The sequence below is a fragment of the Artibeus jamaicensis genome, unplaced genomic scaffold, assembly GCF_021234435.1.
Source record: "Artibeus jamaicensis isolate MK-2021 breed Jamaican fruit bat unplaced genomic scaffold, CSHL_Jam_final contig_471, whole genome shotgun sequence".
Classification (NCBI taxonomy): Eukaryota; Metazoa; Chordata; class Mammalia; order Chiroptera; family Phyllostomidae; genus Artibeus; species Artibeus jamaicensis.
In genome coordinates, this window is record NW_026521850.1 from 1,281,619 (window position 1) to 1,306,587 (window position 24,969).

The 24,969-nt window shown below is 67.4% G+C and overlaps 1 protein-coding gene across 3 annotated transcripts in view; it reads right to left on the bottom strand.

Moving 5' to 3' along the window:
• The window catches only part of VAV2 (vav guanine nucleotide exchange factor 2), a 91,498-nt gene extending 70,616 nt beyond the window's left edge, over positions 1-20,882 (bottom strand). For 2 of the 3 annotated variants that reach the window (XR_008392114.1, XM_037127659.2), the window contains exon 1: positions 20,199-20,882. Coding sequence is in view for 2 of the 3 variants with exons in the window: in XM_037127659.2 (XP_036983554.2) it covers positions 20,199-20,402 (204 nt within the window). In the remaining variant the exon portion in view is untranslated. The remainder of the gene's footprint in view (positions 1-20,198) is intronic. The other variant, XM_053667698.1, reaches the window with a different exon arrangement.
• Between the last annotated feature and the right edge of the window lie 4,087 nt (positions 20,883-24,969).

Sequence of the window (24,969 nt, forward strand, 5' to 3'; positions counted from 1 at the left end):
ATCTCAGTGTGAGCCTCTGTCTTCCACCCGGCCACCTCCCCCGTTTGGTTCACAAGAAGGTGGCCAGGCTCCCAGGACACTGCAGATACTGTGGGCACACTCCGGGCGCCAGGCCTCTGACCCTGCTGATCCCGCAGCGCCACGGCGCCCCTGTCCCCCCCAGCGGGCTCCCTCCCATCCCCCACCAGAGCCCTGCACGGCGGTCACAGCTCTGTGGGGCCATCTGCTCACACGCTCCCCACACTGGCCCTTGTGAAACCAGGAAGGGGCTTCCCAGGAAGAACAGGGAGGGGCTCAGAGGAGCCCTGGCGGCAGGTTCTGAAAGGTTTGGAGGTCGTGCTCCCTGGCCGCAGGGAGGAATGTCCCCAAGGCTGCAGAAGGATCACCCCGTCCTGATCTCTCAAAGGACTTCCTCGCTGACACTTGGTGAGGTCCCCGCACCAAGAAAAACAATTCTGGAAAGGGGTGGTTCGGAAGCCTGAGTGAGTGGGGGTGGGCGAGCTCCGTTCTCCACCCTGTGCCCCCGTCCCATCCGCGGTCGGCAGGCTCTGACAGGGTCCCAGGGCCGCCGGCCCGGCCCAGGCTCCCGGCTCGGAACATGGGCAGGGTGAGGCGGGGGCTGCCCGGTGGGAGCTGTGCCCAGCGGCCCTCCAAACACCCGCCGCCCTGGCTGATGGCCGTTGGAGCCCAGGGGATAAAGAGCCGCTTGTGTTATCAAGACTTCAAGGTCAGGGTCAAACCAAACGGCTCCTACAAAGCCAACAGGAAATTGCTTTTCAAGCGTTTCTCTGGGCGGCCATCTTCGAGAAGCCGGCGGAGGGTTCCACTCCCACCCTGCAGCTCCCGGGCTCCGCCCAGTCAGCTCGGCCGCTGCCTGGCGAGGCGCCCCCCCGCCACCTCCCCCAAGGACCCGACACCCCTCTCCTCTCTCCTGCGGCCTGGAGCCAGGCCACCGCACTGGCCACAGGCCATCTGGGAAGTCACCCCCTGCCCCGCCACTTCATTTCCCACCTCTTCTCCCTTCTGAAAAAAGGGCCTCAAGGTCAAGATCAGAGCGTCCCTGTGCTCCTCCTCCTCCTCTTCTCTGGGCAGTTGGGACAGGACACCTCCAAGAGACCAACCTCGAGCTTCACCTCCCTGTGGCCCGCTGAAACTGAGGCCCCCAATGCCTCCCTCCTGGCCAGCACCCACCAGACACCCCGGCCGTCTGCCTCAGTGAGTGACTCTCGTTATCCATCCACTGGCCTGAAAAACATCACCGCGGGCCCAGTGAGCCCCCAAACAGGGGGACAACTGCAGTCACTTCCCCCCATGCTGGGAGCCACAGCAAGCCCGGCCCCTCCCCGGGTGACGGCCGCCCCTGCGCCCTGGGCCCCAGGCCCTCAGCACCCACAGGCCCACCCTGGGCAAAGGCTTGGGGAGTGAACAGATGACCAACACGGTAGATCTGGAGGAGAAACTGAGGCGAGAGTTCTGGTTCCTGCCAGCTGCCGTCCCAGCTCTCCACCATTCAGGTGGCAGCCCCTGGGCCCTGGACCCAGCCCACTGGGGTCCTCAGCCAAGGCGGTTCTGACCCAAGTCCACACAGGACCCCTCGAGGACCCAGGGCCCCAAAGAGACCCCCAGCCTGCGGGCAGTCAGGAAGTGGGCCCAGGCGACCAGCTCCGAGCGTCACAGCACCCAGGCCCCAGCTTCAGACACCTGCGGGGTGGGGTGGGGGGCCTGGGCAGACCTGGACGGCTTTCCAATGCTGACGTAAGGGTTCAGATCCTGAAGCCCCCGCCACCTCCCTCCCTCCCTGGGACCCTGTCCCAAGTGACTCCAGCTCCAGGCCGACCACAGCGCTCGGGCCCCCCGCCCTGCCTGTCCAGGTCTCTATGGAAAGGACCCAACCAGAGCCCCCGAAAGTCAGGGAATCAAAACAGGTGTGTAGTCCTCCACCCCCACCTCCACCCCCACGGAGGCCACCCTCAGCTCACGCAGGGGCTGGAGCTGAGAGGCCCCGCCCCCTCCCACCCGCGATCGCTTCCAAGTGACCAGCCGTGTGGTCCCTCCTGCGTTCCAGGTGGAGACGTCGCAGCCTCGTCCCCACGAGCATCCAGGGACAGAAACCGTCCCTCCGCAACGGGCGGGGAATGCTGCCGGGCCTGATGCAGGGCTGTGGGGGCCCCTCAGGCCACTGCCCTCGTCCTCGTTCCTCCAGCACTGTCCACTCGGCAGCCTGTGTGCAAGCCACCCGGTGCCTCAGCGCTGTCCCCTGGAGGGGATGCGAGGGGGCTGCAGAGCCAGCTGGCCAGGCCCATCCACACCGGGGAGGCCCCGCGGCGGCCCCACCCTGCAGCCGCAGGAGCCGGAGAAGCACTTCCCCCCAGAGGCTGGAAAGGGCCCGAAGTGCCCCGGGCAGGGGCAGCCCGTGGCGGGTGGTCAGTGAGGCAGGTGCAGGCTGAAGTCCGTGGGGAGAGAGGAGGGCACTTCCTCCCGCTGCTGCCCCGGCGACACCTGCCACCCACCAGGACTCTCTGCTGGGCGGGGGATGGGGCAGAGGCCAGGCCCACCAGGCCCCATCTGCAGGGGGGGCACGAGGTCTGGCGCGGGGACCCCGAGGCCTTCCCCAAGCCCCTGTCTGCGGGGTCTGCAGCCCTGCGGGGTCCCAGTCCTCCCTCAGTCGAACACCCACCCATTCGAGCCCCACACACCCAGGCGGCACTGACGTACGTCCCAGGTGCCCGGGGGGCCCACGTGAGGCAGGGGCAGGTCCAGGTGCCCACACAGGTGCCCCCACACCCCCCGCTCCCCGGGCCTCCCCTGCACCAGGGACGCCCTTTAAATGTCCAATCCTGGGCTTGCTTCTGAAGTCACAACCCTCCCGCTCACATGGGGACGGACTTGTTCCCACGTGGATCTGACCACTGCCCAGGCTCAGGCTGAGAGGCCAGCAGGGCCTCCGGCAGCCATCAGAGCCCCTGCTCCCTGTCTGGTTGAAACACACCACTGGATCGCTCGGGAGTGGGGGGGTCCATCTCGGTCACCACCGCTGGCCGCCGAGGACGGAGGGACACTGGAGACACACCCACGCTCACAGTGCAGCTAGGCCGCCCGGACATCTCTCTGTGGCTCTCTGCGCCTCGGTTTCCCCAGTCAGGGACCCTGAACACAGCCCCTGGAGCTTCGGTGAGAGACCCCTGCATGCGTGCGAACGGCTACCATGGAAAAGACAATAGCGGCCAGGCCTTCGAGGGTGGCCCCTTGGCCCCTTTGTGCCCATCGGTGAGGACGGAAAACAGTGTCTCGGCTGCAGAGGGCAGGGTGCAGGTCCCTCAAAACACCAGAAATAAAACTGCCTGTGGCCCAGCAGCCCCACGTCTGAGGACTGTCCACAAACCGTCACTGTCCCCAACCCAACGCCGCCAGGAGCCTCGATCTGGGCTTCGGTGAAAGAAGACACTTTCTTCCCATAAGCAACAGTCTGCAAAAAAAAAACCCCAACACTCACCCCCTGCAGACAAAGGGGTGCCCACCCCAGTCCCTGATTGGCCCATTTTTATGCAAATGAGGAATCCAAATTTGCACGGTTTGATAGGGAGTCACTCTGATTGGCCCGTAAACAGGCAAATGAAGATACAGCCGCACAGCTCCCACTGGAGGGCCGGTCTCAGCCCAGTGGTGGAAACGCCTGCTGGGCATTCTGCTCTAGGGGTTTATTCCGAGGGCAGGAGCCCGGTGCCGGCGGCTAGCGGTTCAGTCGGCAGCTTCTCCCTGAACCACAGAGGCCTCTGCGCACCGGAACTGCCGGACTCTGGTTATGAATTCAGCCCCACAGGAGTGCTGGTTGACAGACACACTCCTCAGGGTGGTCAGAAGTGCAAGTCTCAGAGAGAAAGCCATGCACCCACGTTCCGGGGGCTGCACCCACAACCACTAAGGGGGAAGCAACCCATTCGTCCACGGTGACGGAGAAACGGCAGGATGTGGCGTGTCCATACAGGGGAACGTTATTCGGGCTTAAAGAGGAAGGACACCCCCAATGATACCAATAACAATGATAAAGGATGGCCACCCGGACAGCCCCTACTCCAGGGATGAACCCTGAGGACAGGATGCTGAGTAAAAGCCGCTGGTCATGGAAGGACAAATCCCGTGTCATCTCACTCATACGAGGTCCCTGGTCAGGGTCACAGAGGCGGGAAGTATAATGGCGGTGGTTGCCAGGGGCTGGAAGAAGCAGGGAATGGGCGCAGAGTTCCGGTTCGGGAAGAGGGGGAATAAGTCTTGGGGACAGCACGGCAGAGTCACCGCACTTACAAACGGTCAGCAGGACAAACTGCCTGTCCCCTGATTCATCTTGGACCTCCTCCCACCCCATCCACCCGCGCCGTGCCCCCGGGGGGAGGGGTCCGGAGAAGGGTCCCCTCCCTGTCGGGAAGAGCAGATACAACCTCAGCCATGGACACAGCAGGTGTGGGGGACCCCAACACGGGGGTGGTGCCTGCCTGGCCTCCCTTGAGGTGCTGCGTGTTTTCATTTTTCCAACGAGCAGGAAACGGTCTCGGCAACACTCAGAAGAGCGAAGGGAGAAGCTGCACTTTCTGGAAATTCCAGCAGAACCAGCGCCAGGCCCCGGGGGCAGAACGGGAGCGGGTGGGGGTGGGGGGCGGGGAGCGGGCTCCACTGTTTGCCCTGCCGGCAGCTGGGCTCTCCCCTGAACCACAGGTCAGGGATGTTCACAGCTGCAGACGCACCCTCCGCCCCCACCCACCCGAGTGGGAGCCAAGTGGGGGAGGGAGGCTGGGCTGGGGCCTGGGGACAAAGCCCACACAGGGGCAGGCGGGGGCAGGAAACGCCCCCAGTTGTGTCTGCACAGGGAAGAGGAGCCAGAGCTGGTATTTCAGAGCCCAGGGCAGAGCTCCAGCCGGGGCCCCACCTGCTCAGAGAGCGCCGGGAGTGGAGCACAGTCCCCACGGGGCCAAGGGGCTGGCCTGCCCGGGACACCCAGGGCCCTGCAGTCCCTTGGTCAAGGCTCCCTCGGCTACAGCCACGTCTCTCTGGCTCCTCCCCTTCCAGAGGCCCCGCCCCCGGGTACTTCCTGGGCCGCAATAACCAGCTCTGCTTTACTAGGTGGGGAAACTGAGGCCCCATCCGCAGGGAGGGGCCTCTCCCCAGCCCCTCCCCCACGCCAGCTGCCAGGGCCTCCAGTCGGATTTTAGCAGCGGCATGCGGGGGTCGTCACTGCAGGGGGTGACACTGCTGTCTCTGAGCCAGGTGGAAGGAGTGGCCCGCCCTGCAGCCCCGCTCACTGTGGGGTCTGCTTTAGTCCCGCTTCCAGACGCTGCTTGACACTGTATTTTTTTTTCTTTTACAGAAGTGGCTGCTGAAGATAACACTCAATCCCAGGTCCTGGCCTTTCGTCACTGGCGGCAGAAGCGTTGTCCCCTCTCTACCAGCCACGCAGGGCTGAGTGTTTGGGAATCGCCCCCCACCCGGCCCGGGCCACACTGGGGCCCTCCCCCGGTCCCTCCCGATGGGCACTGGGGCTGTTTCCACAGTTTCACTATCACATCGCAGGCCAGGGAACAGCTTTGCTCCCCCGGAGACGCGTGGTGGGGGAGGGGACCGCCAGGCGCAGCTGCCCTGGCCGGAGAGCCTGCCTGCGGCCCAGACGGGCGCCCACGAGGGCCTCAGACAGCCCCGGGGCCCATCCCCCACCACCATCCACCCACCATCCGCTCCTCAGCCATCCCTCATGCTCAGGGCCGTCAGCCCCACTCTGGGCCGGCGGCGGGACACCAGGAAGGGCGACACAGGCCGCTGCCCACGCCCCGTGGAAAGGGCCATTGCTCAGAGCTCCCAGGCTGGGCCTGCAAGATGCCTGCGGCCCCCGAGTCACTTTCAGGTGGGGGGGGACGGGGCGGCCAAGGGAAGTGAGAGAGCAGTGAAGCGGCTCCGAGGTGCTGAGAGGCCGGTGAGGCTCCGCAGCTGCACACCGCGGGGCGGACCCAACAGGGCAGGCTGGAGAGCCCAGGGGACGGACCCCCAGGGCGGAGCCTCCTCTGGACCCAGGGGAGAGCCAAGTGGCAAACCTACAGGAGCCTGCTGCCAAGACCCTGCTGCCGGCGGGCCTCACCCCGCCCCCACCCGCGGGCAAACCGCCCAGCCCCCAGGCAGCCCCAAGGTGGGGAACCCCCGGGTCTGGACCCCAGCAGCCTCAGCAGCCCTGCACTTCCCTCCACATCTCCCCACGTTCCCCTTCTCTGCCAAACTGTGAGGCAGCCCACTCCCTGAGACCCCTCCACTGCCCGGTGCCCCCCCCCCCGCAGTCCCCCCACCCTGTCAGGCTCAGCCATTCGGCAGAGCCTGAACCCCCCCCACGCCCTCGCCGCCAGGAGCCCAGGCCAAGTAGGCACCAAGTACCCAGGGAACGCTGGGTCAGAGGTCGGAGGACAGAGGAAGTGAGATGCGGAGGGTCAGGGTGTGACCCCCGGCTAAGAAAACCCAAAGCCATGTCCACACCATCCCACCCACAGCCTCACGGTCTGACCGCATCTGGATGGAAGTCCTGGCAGATGCAACTGTGATGAAGGCCCAGGTGGAACCATCCGGGGTGTGCAGGGGGGTGTCCTGCTGAGACACAGAGGGGGGGAGGCCACCAGAAGGCAGAGTGCAGAGGACGGAGTGACGGGGCCACCAGGAGCCCCTGGGGGACCAGGGCGGGTTTCGGACCTCTGGCCTGCAGCAGGGCCGGGGAGCCATTTGTGCTGTCTGGCTTGGTCAGGGCCCCTCCAGGGCACGGGAGGCGGGGACCTGACGCCCCAGCCTCGGGGCCCCCGAGGGCAGGCGTCCCTCTGCAAGGCCACTGCTCAGCACTCCGCGATCACAGGGGGATTCCATGGACTGGGGGGCGGGGAGGCCATGTGCTCCGAGGCCTCTCGGGCAGATCCTGCAAGATCAGCCCACGTCACTGGTGCGTGGGGAGCGTGGAGCTGAGAGTGCTCTGCACTCTTGGGAATTTCGTCATCTCGTAGCTTAGATTTTAAATCCCAGGAGACTGAAGACTTCCCCCCCCGCCTCTCACTGGCCCGTGGAGAGGCCTCCCCCACTGGACCAAGGCCAGGGCAGCCAGAGCACCTGGGATGGGCGGGAGCCCCCATCCCGGCGATCGGCTTCGCCCCACGTCCGGCCTCCACTTCACAGGGCGCCCATCTCTTCCTCCAGCCAGGGCCCCGGCCCCAGTCCAAGGGAGGGAGGGGAAGCTGGGGGCACTCATTTCCTCCGCAGAGCAGTCGGCCATTTACTGTCCACGGGCGAGGCCCAGGCTTCCTCTCGGCACAGGGAGAGCCGCCAGCCAGGCCTGCTACACTGGGGCCCGTGGACTCCACCGCACCCTCGCTCAGAAGGGGGCCCTGAGCCAGGGAGGCCGTAGATCCCTGGTGAAGACGGGCTCCTCTTTGGTGGCCCTGAGCACAGCCTCCACAGCCAGTCCAGGGCTCCCACCAGTGAGGGTCAGGGCAGAGCTGGGGACGCAGAGCAGGCCCAGGGCAGCCGAGGTCGGCTGAGCGACAGCCGCAGCTGGCCGCGGAGGAGCGGAGGAGGGAAGTGGGAGGCAGGCGCCTGGAGGACCAGAGCGGGGCACCCGGCGGCCTCCAAGGCTGAACTCAGGTGCCCACCAAGGGGGTCAGGCAAGCAGGGTGCCCCCTCTGTGGCCCACGCCTGGCACACAGCCCGGACACATCCGGCCACCCGGCAGCCACGCCCACCTGCCCCTCCTGGTCCTTCTTAAGGGGACCTCCCAGGTGGGCTGGGCCAGGACTGCGGCTGAGACCCCAAGGCCTGAGGGTCACGTGGGGAGGTGCCAGGGCCTCAAAGGGAAGCACAGCACTTGAATGGGGAAGAACACTCTCCATTAAACGGCTTCGCACCCAGAGGCAGCCCACTGGATGAAACCAGGACCCCAGAACGCTGGTGTCTGGGGCTGCGGACCCCACAACAAGTCTGAAATCCCCCGTCCACTCTGGCGAGGCCTCGGGAGACCTGGGACCGGACACCCCTCTCCTGTGCCCCATGAGCTGCCCTCGGGCAGGGTCCGCGGGCTTCCTCCCCTGCTCCAGCCGCCCGCCCTGTCCCCAGCACGGAGCCAAAGGGCCAGCCTGCGGGGAGAGCGGCCCGGGACAGCCCGGCAGGCCCTGCAGCTGACCGCTGGTTCCCACCGACCGCGGCGTCGGCGGCGCATCTCATTTCCTGTTTTTCCAATCCCCATGCCGGCACGTTTGAGGAACTTCGAGGCCCTCAGCACCTCGCTTTTTATGAAACAAGGACCAGTCGCATGGGAGCTGCTGGGGGACCGGCCGCTGGACGCCGCAGTTCAGGAACCGACGCAGCAGGTGCCCCCAAGTCTGAAGCAGGGTGCGCAGGCGGCCTTCAGGGCTCAGAGGCTGTGCTCAGAGCTCAGCCACCCCCACTCTGCACCCCTCCAGGCCTAGGGTGGGAAAGGGGTGCCCCCAGGACCCTGACTCCTCACCCCCCAGAGGTCTACACAGAGCCCCAACATCGTGCCCCTCTCCTGACCGCTCCGTCCTGGAATCCTCCGCCCTGAAGGGCCCTCTGCCCCTGGCTTCGGGTGACGTTCGTTCCCACCTGGAGGGGTGGCCACGTGGAAGCTGGGAGCTAGGCCGGGGTGGGCAGGACAAGACGCCCCAGAGCCGGAGGTGGGGGGAGGGCGGACGGGAGACCCAGGGCAGCCCCAGGCCCACTGGGCCCACCCGCCCCTCGCTGATGCCACGGACACGCAGCTGGGCCTGGGGAGGGGTGAGGAGAAGACACCCCCACCGGGGGCACAGGGGCTTCGGCCCTGCTGAGCCCCTCCAGGTACTCGCCATCCCCCAGGTACCTGGGCTGCCAGGTGGGCCACAGTCAGGGTGTCCAGCCCCCCCCAGCTCCATCTCTCCACCCTGAGGCCGGAGGGCCCCCTACCCCCACACCCCGTGCCACCCTGCAAGCCTCTGGGCACCCGGCTTCAGGGACGATCTTACCCACACGGGAAAAACCGGAAATGCCCGTGGCCAGGCCCATCACCGCCTCGCAGGGATTGGAGTCGGAGATTGGTCTTCCCATCCCAGCCTCCCCTCTTTTCTCTTCCAAAGAGGCCTTCTCTGCGTGGGTGTCTCACGGCAGGGGCCTGACGGGCAGGGTGGGCCAGGCTCGGCTGGTCCTCCTGAGGGTCCCCACGCCCATCCGTGCCGCCTGGCCCGCGCCTCCGGAGCACCTGTCGATTTCTCAGGGAGACGCGGCGTCGCCGCTGCCTCAGCCACGAGGAGCTCGGAGGGCAGGTTCGCCGACGGCCACTTCTAGTTTTGTGTCTCCCGTTCCCACCGAGAAGAATCCAGTGAATTATTCGACGGTGAGAGTTTTATTTCTTGGCGCAAAGGCCCCTCCAGTGGCGGCGTGAGTGGCCCAGGCCGGACTGCGCACAGAGCCCTGGCCTGCCCCCGAGGTCACAGCAGACCCACTCAGGCACACACAGCACAAACCCAGGGGTCCTGGGGGGCCCTTCCCTTGAGACCCGCTTCCTCCGGAGCCAGATTCGGCAGCTCAGCGAGGACAGCACCCCTCTGCCGGCTCCCCCGAACAACCCAGCCATCAGGCACCCAGCCCTCAGCGGGGTCGGAGGGCAGGCGTGAGGACCCGTGTGCACGGAGGGTCAAGGGGCGCCCGGCGGGCCCGGACAGCACAGCCCCGGCCTCGAGAGCCCAGGTGCACCAAGGGCCTTTCCGCAGGGACCTTCGGAGCGGCGGAGCCTGGGGCGGGGGAACCGGGACGAGCTCTGTTGAAGGGCAGGCTGGGCGCATCCCGTCACAGAGCAGCGCTGGCGGCGCCTCTGGAAGTTCTAGGCTCAGGTGGCCTGATGGAGAAGACTGTAAAAGCGACATTTCACGACACTGCCAGGCACAGTCACAAGTGTCAGTCGGTGTCACCGGGAAAAACACTGGCCCGAGGAACTGCGATGGGCCCTGATTTCAATGCTCCAAGACCCACCTGACGTCAGGAAGTTGGAACGTGAAAAATGACCCACCTGGGAACCGGGGAACAAAGGGCCTGGTGACCCTGCGAAACCCAGAGGGGGTGACAGGAAGAGGGCCCCTGTGCGGCCACCGAGTGTCACGCTCCCCGCGGAGAAGTCGCCGGGAAGCCGAGGTGGCGGCCAGTCACCCCCAACAGTGCACCGGCACAGCAGATTCAGGTTGAAGCGTCCCCATGTCCCCGGGTCAACAGCAATAAGGCGGAGCAGAGCAATCAATCGGACACAGCGCCCTTCGTAAAAACAAAAAAAAACACTCTTCCCGCAGGCAGGCACCGCTGGGAAACCACACGCGAGTCCTGCGGGGTTTTCGGCAGCTCCCTGGGTCCCTGCAGAGGCGAACTGCACGTTGGGGCTGAGGTCAACCCCTCTGCCCCAAGGGCTGGATCCAGACCATGGGCCCTGTGGGGCCGGGCGCGGAGGTGTGCACTGGTCACTGCCTTTGGACGGCACGGGAGCTTCCGGAGGCTCGGGAGAGAAAATAAAAGCCGAGGGAGGAGGAAGTCGGAGCAACGTCCACGCTAACACACGGGGTTTCTCTCCGGGACCCGGGCCAGCACCGGCCCCCAGGCCTGCAGGACAGCGACGCAGTCCACGCGCCGACCGGAAAAGAAGCAGGAAGCCCAGAGCCAGGCAGAGGACACTGTGGGGCTGGGCTCAACGTCCCCCAGTGCGGTGGGCAGATTTCGGACGGACGGCTGGGGCCGTGCTGGGGCCTTCCCTGGGCCCTCGGCCAAGGGCGGACTCGCATCCTGGGACCTGAATCTGGACGGGCCGCCCCCACCCACCCCACTGCCCGGGCCCACCCCGGGGCACGCGGCCCGTGTGCCGTGGAATGCTGGCCCTGCCCGGCCTCTGTGTGCTCCTGGAGCCTGGCATTCCCCTCCCTTCCCCTCAGTCCCCTCCCCCCCAGCAGGCCTGATCAGTTTTCCTGCCAGTGACTGCGTCCTCCCCCGCCTCCCGCATCCTCCCCAGCCCCCTGGGACTCCTCGGCTCCAGGCCGGCCCCCATCCACTCCCGGCAGTGCAGCCGCGTGGAGCTTCCTGCGGCCACATCCAGTCCCTTCGCCCTCTCTCCAGCCGCAGGGTGAAGCACCCCAGCCGCCCACCACCCTGCCCACCCGAAAGTTGTGTTCCGACCTCCTGTCACCTCCATGAGAAGTGACGGCCCCTCCACTGCCCCCCCCGACTCTGGGCCCCTCAGAGGAGTTGCCAGGCCCCCCCACGTTCCCCTGGCCTGCACAGCTGCTGCTCCCCAAGAGCCCTGAGGCCTGGCTGAGCTGTGGGCGCTGCAGGGAGAGCTGGGGAGAGAGGCCGGGCTGACCTGAAAGGCAGCTCCAAAAGGCAGCAGGGCAGGCAGGCCCTTGAGAAAAGGGGCAGCGCCCTCACCCCAGATCCGGCTACGGCCAGAGCGGCCCTGAGGCCAGGAGTTCCCCGCCTCAGGAGCCCACCTGTGCCTGGGCACGCAACCCACACCAGGACCCAGCCCTGGCCGGAGTGGCTCCGGGGACTGTCAGCCTGCAGACTAAAGGGTTGCCAGTTCAATTCCCAGTCAGGGCCCAGGTCTGGGTTGCGGGCCGTGTCCCAAGGTGGGGGCGCAGGAGAGGCAACCACACATCAATGTTTCTCTTCCTCTCTCCCTCCCTTCCCCTCTGTCTACAAATATGTAAATAAAATCTAAAAAAAAGAAAGAAAGAAGCTGGTCCGGAAGTGCCTCTTCCCCATAAAGCAGCAGCCTCCAAACGGACGGCTGGGAAGCTGCACCAGCACCCGAGGCGCCAGGAGCTGCGGTGCAAAGTGCCCGTCACCTGGGGCCCGCTGTGCAGAGGAGCCAACTGAGATTTGGAAGTGGGCAGAGAGGCCTGTTCGGGGGTACATGAGGCCCCCCCAGCTCCTGACCACCACGGCAGGGCGGTCCCGGTTGCAGGGACCCTGGGTGCCTGGGGCCTGTGGAGACAGGGGCTCCTCCCCTGAGCCCTGGCCCTGGTCCAGCCCGAGCCTGCGGACCCAGCCCGAGGGGTGGGGGGGCACCTGGCGGGCAGTGATTTTGGGGGCCCACCGCCGGCATCTGGCCCCGCCTCAACCAAGAGAATCCTTGCTGTCCTCAGGGGTCTGAGGGACCAGGGGCAAATGCTCCGGGCTCTGGCCCCCCGCCCCAGGGGTGGCAGCGTGGCCCCTGGGTGCCCAGGGCCCTCCCCACAGGCTGGGTCTGCCCGGCGAACCAAGGCTCCAGCGATGAGCCGCGGCTGCCGCCCGAGTGTCCCGCTGCACCTGCAGCCCCGCTCTCCCTGAGCCACGGGCCGGCTGACAGCTGTTTTGCCCGAGCAGCGAAATCGCCACGAACCACGCCCGGGGAGATGGCGGCCTGCTTCTCCCGGGTTTATTTGCATGAGAAGGGAGTGGTGTGCAAAAATTCTATCTTCCCTCTTCTGAGAAAAAAAAACTGTATCACACACAAATTAAGAAAAGAGAGTGGCTGCCAGCCCAGAAACCAGCGATGGAAGTGTGCCCACAGACACACAGGCCACCTCCCGGCACCCACCACCCCCAGGCCAGAGACGGCGCCTGCATCTCCGCCTGGGGCTCCGACACCCCCTGGGCTCTCCCAGCCTCAGTTTCCAAAGCTGTCAAGTGGGTGACAAGGACCCCCACCCCCGGGGCTTCGCTTTGCCGGGACCAGGCCCGTGGCCAAGAGCCCCCAGTGCTGTGACTAACTGAGCCCATTTCAGCGGCGCCAGGACGCCCGGGAGCAGCCGGGCGCAGGCTCCGTGCACCCCAGGCACCTCAGAGAGGGCCCAGCACTAGCCAACGAGAAACTGTCCTGGCCGAGTCCACTGCCCGCCGCCCTGGCAGGCAGCCCCAGGTCGCTGCCCACCGGTCACCAGGGCCAGCAGGTGGCCAAGCGGAAGCAAGGCTGAGGGCCGGAGCCACTCTGCTGGGTGAGGGGAGACCCTCTGGCCTCCCACCCAGTTCCCACCCCAAAGGAAACGGCCACCACCAGTGGGGGCGGGTGGCACCAGACAGTGCGGGTGGCAGACCCAGCCTGGCCTCCTGACCCCGGAGTCCATTCGGATTTGTCACACGGACACCTCGTCCCAGAATGGAGATGCCACCCTGCGGCTGGGCAGCAGGCCTCAGAGCCTGGGGCAGCGACAGGCCAGACCCAGAGCACTCTGCTGTCTGTGGCCTGCACTCACTCGGGACGGGGAGGTTTCGGCGGCAACTCGTCATCAGCCAACGTCAGGAACCAGATCCTCCCAAAGACGCGGCAGGAAGCCCACAGGTCCCGGGGACAGCGGCAGCTCCTGGGCGGCACCGTGGGCAGACACCCCTCCCTAAGAAGCGCCAGAAGCGGAGGAGACGCCTGTCCGGACTGCAAAGCGCTGGGCGGAGCAGTGGACTTGTTGGAGGTGCCCGGGAGGCGGTGGCAGCTGCACTCTCCGAAGTCCCCTGACAGCACAGGACAGACGGCAGCAGGGACCTCGGGAGACTTGGGGGGGGGGGCCCTGACCATGGAAAGGCCCAGAGGCCCCAGAGCCCGGGGGAGGGCATGGGGAACCGCACGGGGGACAGGGGGCCGCTGTGCTCCCGCCAGTCCGGCCACCTCGCCGGGCACCAGAGGTGTGCACCGCCTTCGAAACTGAAAACACGAAGCGAACCCACAGAAGCATCCGTGGTCTGAAATTCATTATTTTTACCACACCTACTGCTCGGCACAGGGGCAAAGGACAAGGAGCAGGCGTGTCAGGAATAATCAGCTGAATCCTTACACAGGCTACATAGACTGACACCCACCCCCAGAGCACAAGCTCGGGGTAAGCAGCAGACTTCCCGCCGCCTGGCGGGCGGGCGGTTCAGGCGCCCACGGCCCCACCTGCCTCCCTCTGCGGCCCCCCACGTCTGCTCTTCGCTCTCCTTTCAGAAACCAGGACAGTTGTCGCAGGTACAGGACACTGAAGAGGGGGCCGGTCCAGGCTGGGGGGCCGCCCTGGCTGGGCACGAAGCCTCTCTGGCCTCAGGGCTCCTCCCACCCACGTGCGGGGTGCCAGCGCCCGAACACGCTCCCTGCACCTCCTTCTCTCCTGCCCGGTTTCGTGGTGCAGGTTAGGGGTGGCGCATCCACAGGGAAGAGCCACAGCCCAGGCGTCCGAGAGCCCAAATGCCAGAGCCAGTGTGTCCCGGGAGAGGACGATGCCCGTGGAGGGGGAGGGGGCCGAGCGGTCAACTGTCCGCTGGGCACCTATCACATCCCCACGCCGGGCTGAGAGCTCTGGGCACCTCTGTACCCCTCCATCCCGGGTCGGAGCCCCACTCCGTGGACGCGGAAGCAGGCCCCGAGGGCCCAGGGCTGCGAGGGCCCAGGGCTGCACCCAACAAGATGCCTCACAGGGCTCCAGGCCCTGGGGTGGGACCAGCGCTGCCCAATGTGGGGACAGCCCTCCCCGGACGGCGTGTGCAGGGAGCTCGAACACGGGGGGGGGAGGGCAGAGTGAGAGCCCCTCGCCCAGAGCCCCGCCCTGCAGCAGCTACCGGCACCCAGTTTTCAAGGCCAGCTCAAGTGTCACCTCCTCCTTGAAGCCCTCTGCAGCCACCCTACCCCCAGGGATCCAAGCAAGGGCTTCTGAGCACCAGCACAGCCCTGCGGGCGGGGACAGTGAACCCCGAGACCGCTCTCCTCTCCTGTCCCTCCTGTCCGTCGGGCCCAGGGGCTCCTGGGGAGGAAGCTGCAGAGAGAGGCCCCCCACCGCAGGTGTCCTGAGTCACCTTAGGGAAGGAGGCAAGGCTGGGTTCAAGGGCAGAGGAGGGGGGTCCGCTGGTGGAGCCTCAGCTGCAGGGCGCAGGGCTGGACACCCGCCACCTCCCAGCACTGCCTGGTGCCGGGTGTCTCACCCCCGGAACTCGGGCAGCTACAGCCAGAACAACGGACCCCACCCACGCCTGTTTGGAAGGAGCGGGGAGTGTTCTCCGGGGCAGGCACAGCCCTGGTCGCCTGGGCCACAGAGCAAGAAAGGGCTCAAGTGAGGACCCAGGGTGGGGGCTTCGCGGGGCTACTGCCCTTGTCAGATGCCCAGCGGACTCTGCCCCAACCCCGGGCTCTGGCCCAGCACTGAGGCTCCCTGTCCAGGGCCTGGGCCACTGTCGTACCACAGCCTCCCCACCATGTCCACAGCGTCCTTCTCGGGTTCACTGGGGTGGCCCGGGCCTCAGCCGGGTTTCTGGGGTCACAATGCACTCACCGCCCCACCAACTCCCTCCATGTGGGTGCCCAGGGCCGCCCCTCAACCTGGGACCTTGAGCCCCGTCCTGGGGACGCTGGCCCACACAGCCGGTCCGGTCCACGCTGAAGCCAAGACCCCTGGCCCATCGGCCTCCCTCCCCTGCCCCCGCCCCAGCCCCGCTCCCCAGGACCTGACTGCGGGCGCACACAGCACCCTGCGGAAATGCTAACATCCAGGAAACCAGCGCCTCTCCTCATTATCCCCCCCGGGAGCTTTTCCAGGTGTCCCTCCCCAGCAGCCCCCACTCCGCGTGGAACAGAACACCCCAGGTGTGTCCTGCGCCTGAGCGTCTCCACGCTTTCCGCGCTGAAAGGACCCCTTTCTCCACCCCCGACGATCTGGTTTGCACCCCCGGCGGAAAGCACCCGGGGAAAATAAGGAACGTTACTGTTAAAACTAACGTTGCATACCCATTCCTACTTTTTTAATTCGACAACCAGCAGTTTCACGCCACAGACACGACCCTCACCTGTCCACCAGCAGCCCAGCTCTGGATAGGGACTGACACGCCCGTGTCCGCACACACACAGCCCGCAGACGTCTGCACGCGCTCACAGACACGTGCACGCCGGGCAGAGGGGCGGCATGCAGCACGCACGCTGGCCCGGGTCTCAGCTTCCACGGACCCCGCGCCCGTGGAGCCAGAGCCACGGGGAGCAAGGCCGGCTGCTGGCCTGGGCACAGAGGAGCGCCAGGGCCTTTGGTGCCGGAAAGGGGGGCAGGGCTCAGAAACGAGGGGCCCCAGTGAAGCCGCGCAGAGGCCGGCCTGACGCAGAGGCCACTAGTCGGCCCTGAGACGGCCTTGCGTCCCTACGAACAGTGATGGCCATGGCCACTCATCCTGGGAGTCGATAGGCTACCAAGACCCACACCAGGTGGGGGCGGGGCTGGATATTTCCGTTTTCGCAGAGAAATGTCTGGAGAACATGCGTGATCTGAAAGGGGACAGAGCGACTGACTTCCCGGTGGGCTCGTCCGGCAAACACCGCCTCCACCGAGCGCGAGAAGTCGGCCTCCCCAGAGGTGGGATGAACTGGAGACGAGGTGCCAGGAAGACGCAGCATCGAGCTGCCGTAACCCCTACAGTTGCAAAAGCTCAAGTGCAGGGACATGCTGCCCCGGGCCAAGCACAAGGCCACGAGCACCCAGGAGAGGCTGGAGAGGGTGTGCGGGCCTCCGGCGGGCCCTCTGCTGTGCAGGACACGTCCCGAGACCCGAGCGGCTTGCGGGCGCGGCCACCGCTGCTGCATCGGGAGAGTGCTCGTCCCAGGAGACACGCAGGGTCTAGGGCACCGACCAAGCCCCCCCCACCCCCACTTACCCCCACGTGGGTCAAGAAAGAGTCCTGTGCACTTACGGCTTAAGTCTAAGACATTTCCAAAACTTAAAAAAACAAAATCTGCCTGAAAGACTAGACAAGGCTCCCGGGTCCCCACAGGAATCTGCCTCCGGTCCCTGCTGCCGGCCTCCCAGGGGGTCACACACCTCGGCCTGGGGCCCACAGAGCCCTGGCAACTCTCCCGACACCTCCTCTTCCAGTCGACAGCACCTCTCCACACCCGGCGTGGCCGCTGCACCCGCTGCACCCGGCCGGCCCCAGCCCCCTGGGCTCAAAGGAACAAAGCAATTGAAGTGCAAAGGGACCCAGGGATGGCAGGCCCTGCGGGACCCGGAGGCGCAGAACCCGTCTGGAGGGACCAGACGGCCCCCCTGGGGGCTTGGCATCCCTCACTCACAGGCTAACCGGCCAGAGCACGGCTCCCACATGGTGAGGGACTGCGGGGGGCAGTACCCGGGGTCCCAGGCCCGTCTGTGCAGTGTCCCTACGGCCGCCCTTGGGGGGACGCCTGCCTGCCGTGTGGGCACGAGGCGGGCAGAGGCGCGCAGAGGCGCCCTGAAGGTCTGGACTGCAGTCAGGTGCTGGGGCTGTCTGCCGGCATTGGCGGCCACAGGACCCCACCGCCAAGGCTGCTCCAGCCACTCACGATCTCCTCCCAGGACCAGCAGACTGTGGCCACCCCAATTGAGTTTAATTAAAACCCAAGGTGGCCTCCGGGCATTTTGAGCACAAAGCACACCCTGCCCGCTCCAGGAAAGTGCAGCAAACAGGCAACTTGGATCTGTCTATTACACCTCGGGGCCTGGCTCTGTACACAGCAGGTGCTCCATAAGAGCACATGGCTATTGAGCTCCTTTAGGGCCAATACCCCAGCTGAGATCAACTCAGAGAGGAGGGCACCCCAAATGCTACCTTTTGACAAAAAGCGGCATCATGGTGAGAAGCCAGCGAGCCACTCTGAAAAGGGGGGAAACCGTGCAAGCCTTGGAGCAGGACGGGCCCCGGGTGGCACAGCAGCCGGGAGACGGAAGGGGCCTGAGACGGACCCGCCGGCACAGCGCCCAGGTCCCCACGGGAAGCTGGCCGCACTCCCCACCCACCCGTCCGGTAGGGACAGACCCACGCTGGGACGGCCCGAGCCCGGGCCCAGGACCACGCACCGGGAAGGCAGCAGGCAGCCGAGGGGGTGCGAGAAACTGCGGCACGATGAGGCAGCCCAGGGAGGGAGACCTCAGTGCACGTTTCTGCTCTGCCCCTTCATCGCTGGCGTGACCTGGAGCAAGTCACTGGGCCTCTCGGGGCTTCAGTGGCCTCACGCAGGACCCGGGGCGGCACGCCCTCCAGGATCCCTCCCAGCTCCGGTGCAGGAGCAACAACAAAAGGCAGGCAAGACTTCTCCTCTGATCCCACCACCAAAGGCGCAGAGAACATAGACCTCACCCCCGGGTGACAAAGGGCAGCTGCACAGGTCCAGCCCCAGAGCCACGCGGCCCTTCCTGAGGAAGACAATGGCCTCTTTCATTGAGAACACACCGGTGGAGCCACGTGGAACGCCCGGCCCCACGCCGGGGGCTCCCGGAGCCGTCCCTGCACCTGCCACAGCCACAGGAGGACGGGGTGACCAGCCCCGCCCGCCGTGACATGCCAGGTCTGGGAGACGGGCCTCACCCCTCCTCCGAGGAGGGACCACACCGACCTGCGTCCACGTCACCGTCCCGTGGAACTGCTGCGGTTGACTTGGCACGGGGGCAGGGACCCCTTCGCCTCCCTCACTGAGACGCCCCAAAGCAGCTGTTAGGTGGCTTCCGCTACCGCCCATCGCACGGACTGGAAAATTGAGGCCCCAAAGGGGTCACTGACGCGGGCAGCGGTGCACCAGGTCTCAATCAGACATGTGGCCACAAAGACACACCAACACCCGCTCACCTAGTTATCCTACCACCCAGACCCCTTAACACCCCTCACAGGGGGAGGGTCGCTGGGATGGGGGCTCCAAGGGGCTGAGGCTGCCAGTGACGCTGCCCACCGGTGGCTCCGGAGACCCTGGGATGCCTCTGCACTTCTGGCCTGGAGGCTGAGGGGGCCACCTGCCACAGCCAGCTCCACCTCCTGCCCCATCCTGCCAGACCCACAGCTACAGAGGGGCAGCTCCAGAGCCTGGGGTCCTGCCAGCCCCAGCCCCTGCTACGTCACCCACCCAGGCCAGGCTGTGCCCTGCGCCCCGTGCCCCGGTAGCCCTGCCAGTTGGAGGAAAACCCGCCAAGAGCCAGCGAGCCTGGGCAGCCCTCCTTCTCCAGTCTCTCCAGGGGACGGATGGGGATGGCAGAGGAGGGGGCTGGGCCCATGACAGCAGTCTGCATCCAGGCCCCGGCTCCAGGGACCCGGGGCCACTTAGCCCTGAGAAGGCCTACAGAGGGTGCTGGCCTCAGTGGTGCCCTGGGGCCTGGCCGCAGGCAAGAGACCAGGGGGCCCCTCACCGGATAGTCCACCTCCTTAGTCTGGGGTTATGACTCCTGAGTGACAGGGCAGCCAGGCCCCTGGGCTCCCTCCTCCCTGGCCCGGAGGGTACCCCCATCTCCTTGGAAACAGGGTCACAGCTAAAGGGCAGAGGCCAGGAAGCCCAGCCTGGAAAAGCAGTGACTCACTCCAGCCCCCTTCTCGATGTCCCACAGTGAATGGCCCTTGTCCCCATGGATCTGTCCTCGCCCTGGAGGACGGGGCTGCAGGACCCACAGGGGAAGTGGTCTGGGGCAGTGCTGGCCGGACCCGGGCTGGCAGCCCGGCTTCTGGGGCCGCGCTAAGCTCGTTGGGGCGGAGGTTCCACAGCCCCAGAGAGGGCAGGACGAAAGCCTCGATTCTGCCTAAGTCCCAGCCAAGTTCCCTCTGCAGTGCCGAGCGAGGCATCGCCGCCGGCCGCAGACATTTTCCTGACTGCCGGCGGCCACACGCGCTCGGCCACGACAAAGACCACACTGGAGGGGACCCCGTTGGCTGCAGCTGCGGGAGCGACCGGAGGTTCCCTTCGCACCAAGTTGCGCGGCCGTGGGGGCCGGAGTGGCTCCGGCCTCCGCGGTCCCGGAGGAGGGGGAGGTCGGCGAGGGGGCGGCGCCCCGGGCCCACCCACCCCCCTCCGCCCAGCAGCCGCTCGCTCCCGCCCGGCCGGCCCCTCGGGCCCCGCCCCGACCCCCGCCGCGCCTGCTCGGCCTCCCGAGCGTCCGCCACCAGCACCGAGCCGGACCGCGCGACGCCGGCCGAGGCTCCGGGAGCGGCGGGCTCCCCGGGACCGGACGGGACGCTCGCAGGGCCCGTGGCCGGGGGGCGCGGGCCGCGGCAGAGGATGCCCCACCCGGGCTGGAGTCTCCCCGTACCCAGGCAGGGCCCGCGGGCGGCGGAGGCGCTCCCTCCGCTCGAGGAGCTTCGGTCCACTTCGCGCCTCCGGGGGTCGCCCCTCGCAGGAGCAGGCTCCGAGGCCCGGGGCGCGCCCCCTGCCCGCCCGCGCGCGCGCCCCTCACCTGGGACATCTGCGGCCGGAAGTTGATGTCCTTCAGGTCGATGGAGCCGGGGGACAGGTTGTGCAGGAGCTGGCAGAGCAGCACGCCGTCCCGCAGCGCCTGCGCCAGGTCGAAGACCACGGCCGAGGGCCACACGACGCGGTGGTTGGGCGGCAGGACCTTGCAGTCGATGAGCCAGCGGCCGCACTGCCGCCACTGCTCCATGGCGCCCGCCGGGCCGGCCGCTCAGCGCCGCGCTGGGGCCGAAGTGCGGCGGCCGCGGGGCATCCCGCCCGGCCGCGCCGGGCTCCGCGGCCGGGGCGGGGCTTCGCGCGGGCCGCCCGGGTGCCCGGGCGCCGCGGCGCGTCCCTCCTCTTCCTCCTCGGGCTCCTTGCGGGCCGCCGCTCCCGCCCACGTGCGGCCGCCCTGTGGGCGCCGGGCAGCGCGCCGGGTCCCCGGTTCACACACGCGAGTCCGCCTGGGCCCCGCGCCGGGCTCCGCGCCGTCCGCCGCCGCAGCGCTCCGGGATCAGCGCCGCCGGGCGCCGCATTCTGCGCGCGGAGCGCCGGTGGCCGCCGCGGTTCCTGCCCCTCCCGAGACAAAGGCCCGGCGGGTCGCTCGCTCCGCGCGTCCCGGGCCTGGGCCGTCCTCGTCGCCGCCGCCGCTTTGTTCGCCCCGCCCGCGGGCTCCGCGCTCCGAGCTCCGACTCGGCGGCTCCGCGGCTCCCGGGCACTCGGGGCGCGGGGGCGCGGGGGGCGCGGCCACGGCGGGGCGGGGCGGGGGCGGGGCGCTGGCCGGGCACCTCCCCGCGACCCAGGCGCCGCCCCCGCCCCCGCTCCACTTCCTGCCCCGCTGCCACCCGCAAAAGTTGCGGAGGGCGGGGTCTCGGAGCCCGCGGGCTCGCCGCTAGCGGACCCCGGACTTTGGGGACCTCTGCGCCTGGGGCACGAGGCCTCGCCAACGGGGTGACCGCCGGTCGCCGTCTGGGCGTCCCTTCCTCGTACGGCTCCCGACGATCAATAGGTCGCCCCTGTCACGCCGGGCGCTTCCTCACGGCCCTTCAGGCTCAGAAGGGGCCACCGACCTGACCGAGGCCTCTCGCGCCCCCTTGGCTCATCAGGCGGCCCCCGCGGGATAACTCGAGGCCGGAGGTGCCCGGACCGGGGACGCGCCCGGAGCCCCGTTCCCATCCTCCTTCCTGGCCTGGGACAGGCAGGAAGCGCCCCTCCCGACCCTGCACAGAGGCAGGGAATCCCCTGCGGTCCGACCCAGAGGCCACTCTGGCCACTCACAGCTGCCCCGAGGGCAGACCCTGGGGTCCGGGCTGGGAAGTGTGAGATAAGTAACTGGGAGAGAGGGAAGGAATCCAGGCCAGACCCTGCCCTGTGCCGCGCCGCCTCGGCGCTGGCTGCGGGGTCTCCTGACCCTGCCCTGAACCCGTTCCTGGGCCACGCCCCGGGGGGCGGGCAGTGTTCCCGGCAGCCCGCCTGTGACCGCGGTGGGGGGTGGGGGGGGACTTCAAGGACATAAAGAGCCCATCTGGCAGAGAAATTGTGTGGGTTCTGGCTCAGCTGCCAGGAGCGCGGGGTCCTCCCCGCTGACGGACCGGGCCGCACCCGACAAGTCTGGGCCCTTCTCTGAGCCGCGTGCAGCCGCGGGGTGCAGGTGTGGGGTCACGCGTCTCAGAGGCGCCACCCGCCCTGGACACGCGTGGTTGGCCCCTGTACCTGTGCTAGCTGGGGCAGCCCCGGGCTGCAACCAGGACGGCCCAGTCGCCTCCTCCATTGGCATTCCTGGCGCAGGAACCAGAGCAGTGGGACACCCCCACCTGATCTCAAGGGTCCCTGGGGCCCTCTGTTCTGGGAACCGGCCTCTGCGGAGAGCCAGGCTGGGCCCTTCGCAAACGGAGGAGGAAGCGTGGGGCGGCGGAGAGGCGGGGAGGGCACACCGGGCCTGCAGGCAAGCAGGGGTGAACGCAGGCCCAGCGACCGGTGAGCTCCCCACTCCGGTCCAGCGCCCTTCCTCGGAGGGAACGGGTGTGGCACCGCGGTAAGGTGCTCCGGAAGGAACCTGCCGCCGAGCGGCTGGGAGTCTGCCTGCCTTGCAGCCCTGGGACGTCGCGAAGGGGGGACAGGGCCTGAACCCCAGCGCCTCCGGCCTCCGTCCGGCCAGCCCAGCAAAGGCACCTTCCCCTGGCGGCGCTCCCTCCTCCCCTGCGGGACGGAGCGCGGCCACCGGGTCAGAACCCCTGCTGAGGCACGAACCCAGCCTCGCAATCGGGGCGCCCTACGCGCGGTGCCCCGTAAGTGCCTGTGTCTCTCTTCCACAGGCGACTCCGCCGACAAGAAAGGGGCCTCTGTCCGCACCTCCCTGGGCCTTCCTGCTGGGCGGAGAGCAAACCCAGATGCTGAGCCTGGGGCCGGGACACCGGCCGAGGCAGCCGCGGCGCAGACGGTCGTCTGCTGCCCCCTGGCGGGCGTGCAGGACACTGTCGGCGCCTGGCTGCACCTTTCTCGGGGCCACTGCCCAGCTTCGCCCGAACAGTGGAGCCAGAGACCCGGGCCTCCCACTGCGTGGTCCTGAGCCCACCACAACACTCCCCGGAGTCCCAGTGTTTCATTTTCTTTTTTATTATTATATTTATTTTTAGAGAGGAGAAGGGAGGGAGAAAGAAAGAGGGAGAGGAACATCAGTGTGTGACTGCCTCTCAGGCGCCCCCTACTGGGGACCTGGACCACAACCCCAGGGTGTCCCCTGACTGGGAATCGAACCCGCTACCTTTCAGTCAAGGAAGCCGGGCAACCAGGACTGCAGCACCGGAGGCTTCCTCCGCAGAAACGCTTTCCACCGGCTCCGAGGTGTAAGAAGCCAGCCGTATGGCCTATTGATCGATTTGCCCCGTCGTTTAACAAGGTTCGAGGCTACTTGAACAGCAAGCGTGAACGTGTAACATCGCCATACAGGAGATTCACATTCAGTGCGGCTTGTCGTCACTTCGGGCCCATTTTATTCTACCAGCAGTCGGATCGGGTCGGATGGAGCGGCCGCTCCGGTTCCTGGAGGGCGAGGCGGCGGCCTCTCTGCGCCCCTCCCCCGTTGGCCGGGCGTGGTCCAGCTGCTCTCGTCCGGAAGGGGCCAGGCTCCAGCACCCACGCGAGCCCCCAAATGCTTCCGCCGACAGGGGTTTCCACGCCTGGAACTTCCTGGGGCCCCTTGACTGGGGCGGGGGGAGGTGACCGGGAGGAGGGAAAACGCTGCAACACCTTATAGTGACTCAGCAGAAGAACGCGAAGACGCCGGCATGAGCACGCTCACCCCCCACCGCTGGAGCGGAGGCACCCACCCGAGTCCCACGCTGAGGCGGGAAGGGCGTGGAAGTGCAGCCACGCGGCCTCAAGCTCTGGGAAGCCTGGCGGCTGCGGGGTCCATGGGGGTCCCAGAGAAGAGACCTTGTGAGGGAGGTAGGACCCAGAGGCTGGGTGACCCGCTTCCCCGCTTGCCCGAGCAGGAACTCCCACTTTGCGCGTGTCTCCGCTCCAGGTTCTGCACCGAGCGCACGGCCGCCCCGGAGGGCGGGAGGCCAGCACTGTTTGGCAGGTGAAGGTGCGCAGAGCCGCAGAGGCAGCCCGGGCGGTCGGCCGTTGGAGCCCACCGCCCAGGCCTCCTGGGCTCCCAGGGGCTCGTGCTCAGCTGCGGGAGCCGGACCCCGGAGCACTGAAGGTTCTCTGGACTGGAAATCGTGCGCCCTCCCACGCTCAGAGCGGTTGGTGGGCTGGAGACTCCAGGCCTCTCCGAACACGGAAACCCTTTCCGCCCGCACAGGCCTCCCAGGCCGCCAGGCCGGGGCTTCCCCAGCCGCCCCAAGGGCTCAGAGCCTCTCATCAACCGGGCCAAGTCCCGGTGTCTCATTCCACAGCCCGGCTCCCCCGGGGGCCTCCTAAGAAGGTAGGGGCCACCCAGGTTCCACCCCCCACATCCCTCCACCACCACCACACACACATCCTTGGGCCAGAACTACTGACTGGGCACAGCTCTGCTCTGGGGCAAGGGGAGGTCAAGGTTTCCCCCGCTCTGATGTGCCTGGGGGAAGGAATGGTCCCCCAGGCTGTAACTGCAGCTGTGGCCACCTCCAGCTGTGACTGCAGGTTAGCCACCACTGTCTCCTGGGGAGAATGACCTTCCCGCCCCCACTGGGTTGTGGGGTGCAGGCTTTTCACATTTTTTTTGGAAGAGACGAAAATACGCACTTTGCACAGCTCGTTGCTTCAACTTTCAGACGAGGCAGAGGCCGCAGGCCCGGTTTCGACCCCAGATAGGGACCTTGGCCTCGCACTGCCGCAGGGCCCTGGTCCAGGCCCCTCCTCGGGGCTGTGCGGGGACAGTTCCATCTGTCCTGAGAGGCTCCCTTGACGTCAGGTCACACACCCCAGGCTCTAGGGGTGTGGGGGGGGCTCGGGGGCTCTGTCGGTCTGCGGGCAGGTAGGGCTTTGAGGCCGGGTCTAGGGGTCCACGGCGAGGGGTGGAGGTGCAGGTCCCGGCCGGCCACGGGGCAGGCCCCACCCTGTGTGGCTGGCTGTGAGTCAGGGGACCCGAGGGGTGACCAGGGGCACCGGTGCCACCAAACGCTTCCGTGGCAGGCCCCAGAGCTGGGATGCGGGCGGCGGCAGCGTGGGCTCTCGCTGAGACAGGCAGCTCACCAGTCAGTGCCATGAAAGAGCCAGGGAGAGCGGGCACCCGGCCCTCCCCGTATTTCGCACTGCCCTGGGGCCCCGCAGGGAGCCGGCCTCCCGGG